The following is a 16787-nucleotide window of genomic DNA, read 5'->3' as shown; positions in this document are numbered from 1 at the left end:
GCTATATTGTTGGTGGTGTGATAATACATTGTGTGTGTATGCTGTTTATAATGTTGTATAACCAACCTACAGCAACCAGTCATGCCGATGTCATCAGAAATTTTGATTTAGCATCACCACCACAATACACAAACAGTAATGGCAATAGTGGCGGTGGTGGCTCCGGCAGCAGTGGTAGTAATGGTGCCAGCAGCAGCAGTAGTAGTGGCAATATCAGTGGTGGTAGTAGTATAAGTAATATTAATTCAGTGTCTCCATCGTTACAATCTTCCTCGGCTACATTATATACGTCGTCTTCGATAACGTCGGCGTTAGTACAAGCAGAGGCGCCGTCATTAGAAACATTTGTGTCAGCAGCATCAACATCAGCATTTGTGGAACCGTATTTGGATGGTTATGCCACAACAAATGTAACAACACAAATTGGTACACACGCATATCTGCCATGTCGGGTAAGTGTTATATAATTTTGTTTCTCTACTTTACTTCTTTAGCAAATATTAAACATTCATTTTTTTTTGTCTTTAGATAACACAATTTTTTTGCCCTTAACCTTATGTAAACAAGTTTGTCATTCCGTTTATAATTTCTTAATATAAATTTTCGACCCTATAAAGTATATATACATATATTAAGAGTCCTGTAGTATGTTTGTGTCTTTGTTGAAATCAATTTTTCTGAAGACATATATACCCAGATATCAACGGCACCCAAATCTTTAACGGGTTTTCCTCAAGAAGTTCCCTGTTTAAAATAAACAATATCGATTAACAAAAAACAGAGATATATTTTTTAATATTGAACCTAGCAACATGAAATGATTTTTTAAATAAAAATTAAAGGGTACATAAGATTCGACACAGCCGAATATAGTTAAGTTCTTATAGATTTGTTTTTCATCTGAAATTGTGAATTTCGGAAAAGGGTATTAAGGACCCTCATATTATTCATTTATTTTATATTCATTGGTATCTATGAATCGACACATTTGTTATAAACCAACAGTTATAAACCAACAGTATTTAGTTTATACCAATGTTGCCCAAAATCTCGATTCCCTATCACGCGAAATAGGACAAGAATATTCTGCTGACGTTGCGTTGACTCACCTACACTATAAGCTTTCTTGTGTATTTTCTTATTTGAGCATGTGTTAGTTGATTATCTCTCAACTTGCAAAACAAAATCAACTCAGTTGCTGATTAGCATTTGTCGAAGTAAGATTTGTACGCAACTTTTTTAAAATCCACACAGAAATACAACAACAACATTTCGAGAATGCCGAATTTATTTAGGTGAATAAGAGAGCACAGCTGGTGAATAAGAGAGCACAGTTTTTATACCCACCATCAAAAAAGATGGGGGTATATTGATTTTGTCATTCCGTGTGTAACACATCGAAATATTGCTCTAAGACCCAATAAAGTATATATATCCTGGGACCTCGTCAGATTCTAAGACAATTATGGATCGGTCCATAATTGACCCTACCCCACATAAAAAGTTCCCCCATAAAATTTCTTTAATGCTCATTACTGACTTTAAAATAGGATAATAGCAATGAAAATACACAGAAGTAAGATTTATACAAGTCAAGATTTACCAAATATTATGTGGATCGGTCCATAATTGACCCTTCCCTCCAGAAAATGACTTTAACGTTAATTATGAGCGTAAAAATACGAAAATAGCGAAGAAATTTGACATAAGTATGTGTCTTAGGAACCAAAACCTTTCCACCAAATTTTATATGGATCGGTCCTACCCCCCATATAAGGTCCCCTCCATAAAAATACTTTAACACTCATTACATAATTTTACAGCAGTATGTTTTTCACAAGCCAAAATCTCTTTATCAAATTTTATGTGGAACAGGCCTTAATTGAGCCTACCGCCAACAAAAGGTCCCTATCAGAAAAATAGCGAAGAAATTTGACATAAGTATGTATCTTAGGAACCAAAACCTTTCCACCAAATTTTATATGGATCGGTCCTACCCCCCATATAAGGTCCCCTCCATAAAAATACTTTAACACTCATTACATAATTTTACAGAAGTATGTTTTTCACAAGCCAAAATCTCTTTATCAAATTTTATGTGGAACAGGCCTTAATTGACCCTACCGCCAACATAAGGTCCCTATCAGAAAAATACTTTAAGGCCCATTACTGGCTTAAAAATATGAGTATAGTAATAAAATTCGACTCAATTAAGTTCCTTGCTAGTCAAAAACTCTTAACTTAATTTTATGAGGATCGAGACTTAATTGACCTACACCCATATAATGTCCACATCAAAAAATTGATTACTGGGCTAAAAAAAAAACTAGTAAAGCCATAAAATTCGATATAAACATGACCTGTAGGAACCAAGATCGTTCTACAAAATTTTACGGAGATCGGTCGATAATTGACGCTAACCCCATATAAGGCCCCTTTAGAAAATGACTTTAAAGCTCAGTACTGGCTTAAAAATACTAGTAGATTTATGAAATTCGACATAAACTAGTTTCGTGTAATCTAATATCTCTATCTCTTCTATAGGAACCGAAATCCTATACCCTGATCGATATATAATAATAAAATATTCAAAATATCAAAGTTCATTTATATTTCAGATTCGGCATAGCCGAATATAACACTCTTACTTGTTTATATATGAACTTTAATGTACGTTGTCTGTCAAAATCCATACCATTATTTTGACAGTTAGAATATACTTTTTAGTCTGCAGTCATTTTATTAGTACAGTTTTATATTGTTCTCTGCTGCTTTACCAATACAAATGAATGTGTATGGGTAACACTTGTTTATACACACATATTCACAGATGAATAGCTGTGATTTCAACAGATGAAAATGTTTAGATCATTTTAGATAACGACCGTAAGAGGGATTCAGACGCTTAATTTTTTTTGACTTATATATTCTCAGCGCTTTCAAAAGGTTTTAGATGTATCTTTAAAATTGTCGCTTGCATTACTTATACGCACTGATGGATAGTTATAATTATATCGACTTAGATAATAATTTAAACAATTTCTAGAATTTTTCTATGGAAATATTCATTAAAATTTAATTATTTTAATGGTGTAGGGTAAAATCATTATTTTTCAAATTGTTTCATTTTCCAAAAAAAAATGTTTATCAATATGCGTGATATATATGATTTCTCCCAGTTTTGTAAAAATTCTGTTTTGTTTTTTAGTTTGTCTTGAAATGTACATCCCTACAGTTCGGGGTTGGTGTCGTAAAAAAAGATTTCATTCACAATTTAAATTATAATTGCTAAAGCATTAGTTATATGACTAAACTTAAATTGCTACAACTCTTTTCTAGTATACTTTATTTCTTGATTAGGAACGAAAAACATAAAAACTCAAGTTATCCAAGTGTTTAAAAGGGAGACTTTGATTAAGCGCAAACTGCTGGGTTTAACATCTAAAAGAAAACAACATCATAAATATACATACCTACACACATTATCAAATATATATATATATATATTATATTTAACATATACTGTTTATTTTTGTTTATTATTATTGTTGCTATTATTTTTTTGTATTTTCACCATGTTGTTGTAGTTTTTCTTGTTTTTTCATCAAGGATACAACATTGAATGAATTGTAGTTGTTTACACAATTTTTGCGTGCTGTTGTTTGTTTATATTGCCAGTTGGTTGGTTGACTGGTTTGTTTGTCTGTTTACATTTGTCATAATTATTTTTTAATAACAAACCATTAATTTTTATTTAATTGTTTGAAATTCATAAATTTCATTTCTCATTTTCCCACTCAACTTATAATGGAACTGAACGGAAGAGTAGTATAAGAGAGGTTGTTTTTAAGTAGTGAAAAAATAAAACTTTTTAATATCACGTGATGACTTTAACAATAAATAAAATCATTTTTTTATACAGACATAATAAAACGCAAGAGTGGGAAAAACCACAAAAAAAATACGAAGGAGAATACCATTAATAATAAAAACACCTTTGACTTGTGTCTGAAAAGATGTTAGATTTAAATGCTAATGAATGAATGCTAAAGTCATTTATCATTTATTGTTTAATTTATTATTTTTATTATTAATAATAATGACAATTTAAATAAACATTATATTAACAGTAATTTTACACATTATGCTCTAGGTCACAAAACTGACCATGCGACAAAATGGGATAATTATTAACATAAGCAGTGATGGATATAAGAGGCAAAATGTTGTGGTTTATATGATGACGAAGTGTCATTAGTAAAAAACTGAATAGCAGGAAACGAAAATTATTGTTATTTTTTACTTCGAAATAAGGAGTTAAGCAAAAAAATTTCTTATATGATTTTGAGGAATTTCAAACCGTTATTTTAAGATTTATATTTTCTTGATCACCATAACCAAAAATAAATATTTTTCTTTGTCATAAATGCTGTATATCAATTAATGCTTATTTTGGTTATGAATATTTAAAACTTAATAAATTTATTTGTCGGTTCATATAATTACAAAAGGAACTTAAAATCAGTTTGATATGTTACAAGACTGTACGTTAATTTTTTTTTACCAAAGATATTAAAAAAAGTATGAATGTATAGTCGAGCATGGCCGACCAAACATGTGTGACAAATTTCATGTCTTGAATGTTGTGATGTGTACCTTGTGCACAGCCAGCCAGATTCAGAAAACGATTCTAAGCCGATTGGTATACTTTAAGGTTGGTTTAGGACGAATATTTTTAAAAACATCAACACAAACCTAATATACCCTACCCATTAAAGTGGTGTAGCGTACACATATAATCAAACAATATTTTTGGTCTGGTCTGTGTTCTGTTCTGGTCTATAGTCTGGCCTATGGTCTGGTCTGTGGAATGGTATGTGGACATATCTATGGTCTGTTCTGTGGGCAGGTCCACCGTTGGTCTATGGTCTGGTTTATGGTCTAGTTTATGGTCCGGTCTATTATCTGGTCTCTGATCTGTTCTATGGTCTGGTAAACAGTCTGGTTTATGGTCTGGTCTAAGTTCTAGTCTATGGTCCGGTCTATGCTCTGGTCTGTGGTCTGGTTTATTGTTTGTTCTATGATCCAGTCTATAGTCCGGTAGGTGGTCTGTTCTATTGTTTATTCTATGGTCCGGTCTATAGTCTGGTCTGTGCTCTGATCTTTGGTCTGGTCTATGGTCTGGTCTATAGTCCGGTCTATGGTTTGGTCTATGGTCTGGACTATAATATAGTTTATGGACTAGTCCATGATCTGTTGTTATTGTTTGATTTACAAATTGCTCTGTGGATTAGTCTTCGAATTGGTCTATAGACAGCTCTATGGATTACCGAAGGAATGCTCTAAGGAATTCTCTATGAATTAAACAATGATTTATTCTGGTCTGTAGTCAAGTCAATAATTTGGTCTGGTCTATGATCTGGTTTATTAGTATCATCTACTCTATCTAGTGGTCTATTAACCTAGTATTTGAAAAGGTTTATATTTTGCTGGTGTACTGCCAGAACTGTGCACTGAATTTTAGCACTTTATAAAGGTATAGCTGGACACACAAACGCATAGTTGCTAATATCGTCATCTTTTTTGGTGCCAAACTATTATATACATATAAAATATATAAAAAGGATAAGAAAAAAAAAACAATAAATTGCAGCTTATGAAACATTCATATGCCTTTCCAAATGTGTCCCTTTTTATGTTCCTCCCTTTTCCTCAATAATTTATTACCAAATTTACTCTTCATATCATGCATTCATACTGTCGTTATGTTTTGAAGGGAAGAAAGAGAATTAAATAAAAATTGTTTATGACCATTATGTTGGACACTTGAAAAAATGTGTTAAATATTATTTACACAAACCAAATATACAAACCAAATAAAATATAAAGAAAACAAAGTGGGTGTTGTACTGTTTATGTTGGCTACTGTTGTTATTAATGATGACAATATAAATACATATAAAATTTTCACGTTTCTTTGATAAACATAATATATACATAGATATTTTTTTTCATAATTTTTATGACAATCATTAAATTATTCACAAGCTTACACTTTTGATTTCAACTTTTTGGGTTTATATCAATATACTTAGTTGTGGTAATATAAGTAAGAGTTTTGTAAGTTAGGTCAATCGATTTATAACCTTAGGTGTAATGTTAATTGAATTTTAGTTAATGCTTTCAAATATTGTTTCTAGATTGGTTAATTTTTAACTTAGGGTACATTAAAGTCGACTATGATATAATTTAGGTTAATAAAATAAACCTTGAATGTTTTATTAATTATAGTAATAAATGTTGGCTTTTTTTATTAACGTCTATAACGATGGCAATGAAATTTTTATGATATAATCGATAGTTATAATAGTTTATTTTATAACTTGAACCATTATTAACTTCTATTTTATTTTAAATAGTCTGTGATTAATATTTCTTTTCTTTAGAATGAATAATGTAAATTTTCTTATAAAAAGTGATGTCATCTAATGAACTCTTCAGTTAGAGGAAGCTTATATAAGATTATAATCAGAAATATGAATAACCTATTTGTGTAAATAATGATAATCTTTGGTATTACAGTGAGTTTACTATGCGATGTCCCTCTTTACATCTATTTATTTCTGTAATTAATCTATTGATTACAGAATTTAACACAACTCAATACAATATAGCCTGTTATTAAACCAGTACTAGCTAAATAGTAAATAAAAAATCTTTTTAATATTTTTATACAATTTGCACTTGACTACATGAACTTATTGCTAAAAAAAATATTAAATGAAAAATAATTGAAAATTCATCATCTTATTTGATATGATAAAATTTATAATTATTAGCCAATCATCAGAAAATATTGTCAAACTACAAAATTTAAGAAATATATATGTAAGTAAATGATTAAAGAACCATTACTGCAATTATAATTTTCTTTGAATGCCTACACAACTCAGCATATTCAAAACTAAAAAAGATCTTTCAAATCATTTTTGTTTCTACAAAACAAAAAAAAAATCAAGTCCTATTGAATAATTTCCAAGCAACAGAGCAATAAATGAAATATGTTTATAAAGATTTTTTCCTTTTATAAATTTTTGTGAAAGACATTTACTTATAGTCATGGTCAATTAAATCAACTTTGTTTTCATTTATAAACAATTTTCGAAATGAAAAATTTTCATTATTTATTACTGCAGATACATATAAAAATAAGAACGCAAAAAGACATCTTTGTAACTGGTAAATTTAGGGAATGAAATAATTTTCTTTATTAAAAAAAATTAAATCAAAAGAAAAACAAGTAAGAAATTATAGTTGGGCGAGGCCGACCATATTATACCCTACACCTTTTACAAAAAAGCATTTAAGTTGAATTGTACCTTGCCTCAGATAAACATACGTAAGCCATTTATTGTTAAAAAGAATTGTGGACATTTAAGTGAAATTTTGATGAGGGCTTTTCATGGGGGCTAGGGTCATATGAGGACCTATTATTATGGAATTCGTGAGGGTCATCAAGTCTAGTTTAGAACTTGGTTTTTGCCACTTTTTGTTGAGATATAAGTAGGTTAAACATAATTATGAACTTAAAAGCCCTATTCCGCGGGTTCAGTTGTATGGGGGCTAGGTGGAATACTGGACCTATGTAAACCATTTTCAACAGGCTTCGAAAATGTGCCAAATTTTATTGAATTATTTCTAGTTTGATTACAAGGTTTACAAGCCCTATTGGAGGGTCAATAGAAGAAGGAACAATAGAAGATCATGTACCAAATTTCATTGAATTATCTTCAAAATTGCGACCTGTAATTTGATAACAAGCTTCCGGTCCACACTAGGAAACTTTTTTTTTGAAAACTTTTGATTTTGTGTAAGCGAGAAAAAGAATGAATATCATACATCTCTCTCACGGTACGGAGTTTCCCGTACTCGGAAACTGCCAGTCCACACTAGTAATTTTTTTTTTTTTTTTTTTGGAAACTTTTGATTTTGCATGAGAGAGAAAAATAAGGAATATCATTCATCTCTCTCACGTAGTTTCTGAAATAAAAGTTTCTATGTGTGGACATTTAGGAAACTTCAAAAGAGAATTAAGAAAAAGTTTCTCTACGAAAGTTTCCTAGTGTGGACCGGCACAATCTTGTTTTGTTTTTGTATTCTTCTCACTCGTACAACAAATCAATGAAGTTAATACGTAGTTTCTAAAACAAAAGTTTCTATGTGTGGACATTATGGAAACTTCAAAAGAGAATTGAGAAAAATTGAGAATATATTCAAATCCGAAAGATTTTTAATTCAGGAATAAATTGTCAATATTATTTTCAAAATTTATTTTTATATTTTTTAACAAAACTCTGAAAAAAGTGGTATTGAATTTTCTGATTATTGGGTTCCCAAAAAGACGACAACTCTCTAAAATCAATACTAATTTTCAAATATAAACCACTTTATAAAATTTTTTGACGTTTCGGAAAAAAATAACAAATGTTAAGTAACTGCCGGACATAGATCTTTTTAAAAGTACATATACATATGTATGTATGTTTCATTCTATTAACAAACATAAAAAAGCATTAATTAGAGTAATTTACTATTACTCAGAATATATTAATATTAAATTTAATTCATTAACTTAAATTTAATTAACTCATACAACCCTCTAATTTCTTAACATATTTATGCAATATTTATATACATATTTTTACAATTTCTGAATATCTAAATAATGCTTAAAAATATAAACACTTTTGCTCAGCCATCCATAAAATACATAAATTTACTTTGAATTTCTATTAAGACAACTTTAGAGCAATGTCTTTTTTTTAACAGACAAACAAACAGAAGAGAATTCTTTGTTTTGTCATTAATTAATGCTAAATTCACAAAACCATTTGGTAGAATTTTGACATTTTGTTGAGTGTAGAAGGGGTAAAAGAAAGACTCTTCATGAATAAATTGCTTTATAAATTCCAATTATTATTCACTGGCTCATTGATTTTAGCCAACCCCTTAAAGCAGGGAGCAATATTTACTAAATATCACCTCCTTTTTTTAATAGTGCACTAAGTTTAAAATTCATTTTGTTTTGAATTGTTGGGAAGTAAATTAAATTTTTCACGTTGTTTTAAAAACTCAATAAAATTAGGTATATATTAGATGAAAAATTCTAAGACGATCATTTATCCGTCTCTCTTAAAACTATCTAAGAAAAAAGCTCTAATTTGAAAAAAATTAAACATAATATAATTTAAATTAAATTTTAAAATCGTTTTTTTTAAATTGCACTTTTTTGAGTTAGAACTCTTTTAAGGGAAATAAACGAAATAATTTTGAACATTTTCCGTTGGCGTTCAATGTACTTGGAATTGATTGTCAATTCGTTTATTTCAAACAAAAGAATTTTTTCGTAGAACTTTTTGCATACAAATTATTTAATTAGTATTTGTCATTGTCTTACTTCTACGCTTTATTTATTCATATTATTTTACTTTTGTTTTTTGAGTTCATTGGTTCAAAAATGTTATATTTAAACGTCTTGTAAATTAAAGTTATAGTTAGCATATTTTAATGATAATTTCATTTAAATTGCAATTAATAAAATAATTGTATAAAATAAAAAAAAAACTTATTTTTATTATAAGCCTTTAGGCTTTCAACATTGTTGTATTAGATTAATTAGTAATTTATTATTACTATGATGCTGAAATATAATTTTATTGCAGTCTTAATAAGGGTGTAATAAATAATTAGAAAATGTTATTGAACATTTATTGAGATTCAATAGAAATAATTAGTTTTACTATAAGTTATTTTTATCTTATTTTAAATTGAAATTCTAATTAAAATATATTAAACTATGAATTTAATTTGTTTGTTTTACTAAGAAGAAATATTTTACAGCATTTTGTTCAATACATAATGAGTGTTCTTTATTTCAAATAGTTTAGTGTAATTCTACTTAATTTGAAAACTTTATTTTCCTTGAAATTTTCTAATTAATATTCATAATTAAGTGATCGCTTCCAAAAATACTTTTCAATTTTGCTTTTACTTAAATGTTAAGCCATTTTAAGTTTTAGTTCTAAATTTATACATTTTATGATGAAAATATGCGCACATTTAAAAAGCTCTTTTAACATGAAAGCTTCGAAACAATTTAACAATGGAGTACAGAATTATAAAAAAAGAAAAACATAATGGGTTGAGAGGCATATTACCAAAAATTATAAACACAATGAAGATTAGTACATAAGTGAATAAGTCAATAGTTTCCATATGAGGCCAATTCTATTGAAATATATTTTACTTACATACTTCTAATTCCATTTACATATTCCAAAACTATTTTTACGACCACAACTATTTGGCCATTAGCATAGCGGATACTTAATACACTGGCTACTTGAATATTCAAACATTGTTCAAGAATGAACAATGATTCAACAAGTTTCATATTTAATACAATAACATAATAGCTATTTTAGATAATGAAAAACCACTATTCTATACATGGAATGCATACATGGTATAAATATTCCAAATATATGAAGTGTTTTAAGTTCACATATAATTTTCACTGAAAATGGACTGCAGCCATACAGCTAAAGTTAACTTGCTATTCAAACACACACTACGTTAGTTGTTTAGACCTTATAGTATTAGTAAAACTGGTATAGAATATTTTTTTTTTTGGGTTTTCTGCAAAATATTTTCAAACTACAATAAACATGAATATACGCATTCATATGTGTATAGATATTTGGGGAACATTACTTAAACTATGACTAGGTTAGAGTTGGTGGTAATAAGGTTAGTGTTAATAGCAACCATTTATACTACAAGTAATAGAAGTTCATATTACGAAATACACACCAAAATACATACATATAATTGTTATTGTAATATTGTACAGTACAGTTGAATATGTGTATAACGAACTTGTTTTAAAGTTGCAAATTAAATTTTTTATACCCATCAAAAAAGACGCCAACGAAATGATTTTGTCGTTCCGTTTGTAACACATTGAAATATTAATCATAAACCCACAAAAGTATATTTTTTCTGGGTCCACATTAAATTCTAGGACGATCTTGTCATGTCCATCTGTCTGTTGAAATCACGATAGAGGTCACATGGAAGGCTTTAGACAATTTAAGTTTTGCATAAATATTCCCTAACGATTCGGTAAGTTTATTACAAGCTAAAACCTCTCTATATTTTTTTAGGATCGGAAAATGAATGACCGTATCCTCATATATTGTCCCCTTCTGAAAATGACTATTACGGCCATTATTGGCTTTAAAATATACGTAATATTTATGCGTGCCAAAATCCGTCTACCAAATTTAATGAAGATCGGTCCATAAGAGGGTATTCAATTATTCGGGTTTTTGTCTTATTCGGTTTATTCGACAAATAATTATTTGAAGTTTTACGTTAGCCGGTTAATAATCGGATAATTAAAAATTATTCGGTTATTCGAATAAAAGAAAACTAGATGCCATTATTGCCTTTAACAATAATAGCATCAATATATAATTTTAACCCTGTAACAATTTTGAAAAAAAGCATTCACACATGGAAAACTTGATAAGCATGTGAAAATAGATTCCACTTATAGAATTGCGTACTTCGATTTTTATATCCTTATAAAAGGATTTTAAAGTTTAAAGGCCAACAAATTAATATTTAAAATATTTATATGTATTTTATAATGCTAATATTGGTATCAAATGAATGCTGGGAATCTGTACATTCTATCTATATTATTTACCTGTCTCACTTAGAGAAAAAAAAACGAAAAAGAAATGAAATTTAAAAAGGTTTCATTTTCGATTCAAAAACTTTTAACTATTTTTTTGTGAAAAAATTTTTTTCAAGATTTCCAATTCTTTCTTGATGATCTTGATGATTTGAAATAAATTATATTATTTCGAAGCAGAGGAACTCAGCTTCATTAAAATTAATATTAATACCAACTTTTTAATATAAATATGGTACTCCATCTTTTCAAATCAGATGTCTTTTAAACCTTTAAGTCCTTTAACAGGAGGATTATGAAAAACTGAGTATACAGAGTTAATACAGTTTCCTGTACGCATAGATTTTTTCATGTTTGAAAATAACTTTTATAAAATAAATATTATTTTCACTTAAATTTTTTGATTAGTTTTTTTTATCAAATACTAGAAATTATTCCTGTTCATGTGAAATGCTTTTCTATATGAAGGCATTACTGTTTTTAAGATTTTCAACGAGTTCTAGAATTCATACGTTCCATTGAACACTAGTTTAACTATAACTGTTGCTGAAAACTTATTAGAAATACTTAAGAACACAACAATGTTCCAAAAAAATAAAACTGGTTGAATAAATAAAAGCGAAATAATTGTTTGTTTATTCGTTACTTGAAATATGACAATTTTCATTTATTCGAAGGATTATCCGTCAAAAATTAATCGATTAACTGAATGACGATTAATCGTTTGAATACTCTAGTCCATAATTAACTCTACCGTCCATACAAGGTGTTCTTCATAAAATTACTTTAGCGATTATTACTGACACAAAAATACGAATATAGCAATAAAATTTGACACAATTAAGTTCATCGAAACCAAAATCTCTCTAACATCTTTTATGTGGATGGGTCCATAATTGATCCTACCCCCCTATAAGGTCCCCTTATTTAAAAATACGAGTATAGCGATGAAAATTAAAAAAGTAAGAATCTTTTTCTAGATGGTAAATAATGGTCGAAAATTCGTTTTAAAGAGAATGTACTATATATTGTAAGGAATCATATTACACTGAATTAATTAAACGCATAAAATTTAACACTGTTATATTCACCTATATAACCACAAGCGTTTGGATACAAGTATATTAGAGGAGTTTTATTTTACATATATTAACAAGAAAATATATAATAGTCTTGGACCTATGGATAAGTGAATTGCTACGAAAAAGCTGTTATTATAAATCCAGTTCTGCATACAGTGTACAGAGGCTTAACGCGCCTTGATTTGCCTTATGCCCTCAGTTCTAAGCCTATCATGTAACCATAAAATTATCAAAAGCAGATTTCAGAATGATAAATGTCAGAATTTGTGCCAGAGGACAAAAATGCAATGTACTAGCTGATAATACTATCATGAGTGAACCGGTCTAGTTAGAATGGAGTCTCTTTAACTCCGATTGACTGTTAGCACCAGTATATATAATTTTTATCAATAGTTAATTAATTTATTACTTGGTAATAAGTGTCTATTACTGGTAGGGAGCGAAATAAGTTGGAATTTTTAAAAACTTAATATAGCGAACTGGATAATGTAGAAATATATAGAAAATATATTTATATCTGTGTATTGCGTTATACAATAAATGTACATGTAAACCTACCTAATACATACATGAAAATGTTACCAAATAAATATTAATTGAAGTAAATGTACAACCTGGCAGTAAACGATTTTGTATGAAATTTTAATGAACTACACAGTAATACTATGTTTTACTAGTACATAAAGAGGTGAATATATTTATGGGAGTAAACTTTCTAAAATGTAGTTATAAAATCCCAGTTATATGCTTATTAAGCATTGCGTTTCTTTTAGTAAATAATTTTTAAGACTTGGCTCGTATTAATATACGTATTTTCTGGTTTGTGCAATATATATTTCTTTTAATTACAGATATTTTTTTTCAAGGTCATGTATTTTTACACGTCTACGAGTATTTGTGAATAAAATATTATAGCATAAAATTATATTTATGATTGTGTTGTCTCGTTATAGAATTATTGAAATATTTATTGAAAATCATTTATTTTCAAAAGTCTAATTTGACAATGAAAAAGTTTAGCGTTTATAGAACAAACAATTTAAAAATGTCAAATGTGGTTTTATATTTTCTACTCCATTTAACCTTAAATTTTATAGAAAAATGGTTATAGATTATAAGGTATAAAACAGTTGAATTATTTTGTTATTTGCACTGTATAGAAATTTAATAGGTTATGTAGGAAATAATAAAGCAACCTAATTATGAATATATTATACAGATATTGTACAATATTTAGATAATAATAATACATAATGTACACCTTAAAGAAAAATTTATATTTCGAATTTTAATGGTAACTAAGGTCAAATATAAACCGATGTACATAACACTTTGTGAATGGATTTATGTAAAAACTTATTTGTACCGAACTATATATCTATAAGTCAATAAGAGAACTTTAACTTTAACTCGGACATTTCTTTGAATGATTTGACTTGGGATCAATTCAGAGAACTGCCTAATGTGGTACTAAGGGTGGCCAGTTGCCCCCAGGATATGCCCTGGTTTTTCAGTTGACTGAGGTTCATTCGGGATCTACGTAGTGGCTGTGGTTAAAAACCCAATTCGCCGAAAGTGTGAGTTGTGGTTAAAAGATTGACGAACGGTAAGGACTATATTTTGAATAGTAACTGGGACTAAGTGTTAGAAATGAGTTGGTGTTATATGCACATAATACGTAGAGAAAATCTTTAAGTCACTTATAAGTGTGTCGGATGAATGAGAAGTATGCAGTGCTTAATAATGATGGATAAAGGATATCTTATACACGTCATTAATTTTTTTCTTAAAAGCAGGACGCCACATAAAATCCGGAGAAATGCGGATAGGCCTCTATTAGAGTCATTACAATTATTCTTTTTACCTTAATTCCTAGTCAATTTGAAAATTTTAAAAATTGTGTACTCGAAAAAATTTTAACAAAACGTATGTTTTAATGGCTCTGGTTTTTTAAAGGAAACACTAATATTAATAAATATATATATCATATAATTATCATTTGCAATTTGTAAATAACGAATTTAACGAAAGAACACAGAAAATCCGTCAATTTTTGGCTACATGTCTTTCAATTTCCTTCATATTATAAATATACGTTCTTAATGGAGAAAATAAAACAACTCCATATTTCCATAGAAACGCTATTTTTGTGGCGGTTTTAATTTGTTTTGGTGGTTAATATCTTTGAGAATTTACATCGTATTTTGTTGTGTTTTAACAATCTATTATTAAAACTTTTTGTGTTCTTTCATTATACTATAATTTTTAAATTCAAAATTTTACGATAGTGTATTTTTTATGGCAATGCACTTTTTGAAAGCATTTTTGAAATCTTTCTCCCTGTTGACAAAAATTTAAAAGGGCATAAGACGATTAATTAAAGCTTTTTATGCAACATATAAATTATTTTTTGTGAGCAGATTTAGCTATGTCCGTCGTCTGTCCGTCCGTCCATGTAAACTTTGTAATCAAAATACAGTTCGCAATTTGGAAAAAAATTCAATGATATTCTATTGCCCCAATGATATTCTATTGCCCGGATCGATCTTAACCATTTCTATTGAAAATGGTTAAGATCGGTCCGTTATTTCACCTGGCCCCCATACAACTGTACCCCTGAATATGGCTTGTAAACTAAGGAATCACTTTTAAAACAGATTTGTACGTTAAAGATGTTTCTGGGGATCAACTTGTATGGGGGCTATCCGAAAACATGGACCGATATAGCCTATCTTCAATACCAAACAAACCTTTTCTATAGGAAATATTTACATATGAAAATATGAAAAATTTAACTATTTAGCTCCTTTCGTGTGGAACCTATCGTGATTTCAACAGACAGACAGACAGACAGACAGACAGACAGACATAGCTAAATCGACTTAGATTTTAATAAATACCCAGAATATATAGACCAATATTTCGATGTGTTACAAACGAAATGTCATGGTGCGAGAAAAACAATGATTGTTATTTGATAACTACATATCATGTTTCATATTTAAAAACATAAATACATATGTAACTATATATATTTTTTTTTATTTCTTTCTAGTTATTTTTGTTTGTTATACATTTCCTGGACATTCATTAAATCTCGATATTTTTTGTTTGTTTTATTTTCTCGCTGCAGGTGAAACAACTGGGAAATAAGTCTGTGTCATGGATACGTGTACGAGATGGTCACATACTCACTGTTGACAGGTAATTAAAAAATTGTTGACAACATTTTACTTACTTATAATGGAATTAGTAACTAAAAATATAAATGCTCTTTTATATGAAAACATTTTCGCCAGAAATAAAATTCATCGTACTGATATACGTCGTAAAAACCAAAAGGGCGTATTATTTATCTTATAGAATTTTCTGAAACATGTTGATAATGTTTTTAAAACATCTTTTGTATTTTAGATTAAAGAAACAGTTTCGACTTTAGTATTGTGTAGTGAAACAATTACTAATAGCATAGCTATTGCGACAATAGCAATAAGCATTAAAATCTTCTCTGAAGCGGCACTTTTGTAAGAGTTGTGTCAATTATCAAGCGATCCATAAAATTTTTTGAATATAGACTCTGTTAGAAAACATTCAATGCAAAATTATTATATAGGGGGAGAATATTTAACTCTTACTTGTTTTTCTATTAAGTATTTTAAAACATTCTAACTTAAACATAAATAGTCTTTGTATTATTTTGCATTACATATAAATAAGTTATTTACTGCAAATAAACTTTTGTAAAATTAAATGTATTGCAAATAAAATGTGTAGGTAAACACATAATAAATATAGCATTACTATCCAAAGCAGATGCCACTATCTACATAAGAATAATACGAATACTTACATACTCCCACATAAGCACACATACACAGTAAATGAATGAAAGGAAGCACATATACTTATGAGACGAAGAAAAAAACGTTAGTGCATTTATTTAT

General features: G+C 28.6%; 1 protein-coding gene across 2 annotated transcripts in view; it reads left to right on the top strand.

Moving 5' to 3' along the window:
• Window positions 1–16787, top strand: part of LOC111677800 (protein sidekick-2-like) — a 220715-nt gene that overhangs the window by 165642 nt on the left and 38286 nt on the right. For both annotated transcript variants that reach the window (XM_046948556.1, XM_046948557.1), the window contains exons 4-5: window positions 73–452; window positions 15977–16047. In XM_046948556.1, the coding sequence (XP_046804512.1) occupies window positions 73–452; window positions 15977–16047 (451 nt within the window). The remainder of the gene's footprint in view (window positions 1–72; window positions 453–15976; window positions 16048–16787) is intronic.

Source organism: Lucilia cuprina, chromosome 4, assembly GCF_022045245.1.
Source record: "Lucilia cuprina isolate Lc7/37 chromosome 4, ASM2204524v1, whole genome shotgun sequence".
NCBI classification, from domain to species: domain Eukaryota; kingdom Metazoa; phylum Arthropoda; class Insecta; order Diptera; family Calliphoridae; genus Lucilia; species Lucilia cuprina.
The sequence above is the reverse complement of the archived record's forward strand: the minus strand, read 5'-3'. Positions and strand labels throughout refer to the sequence as shown.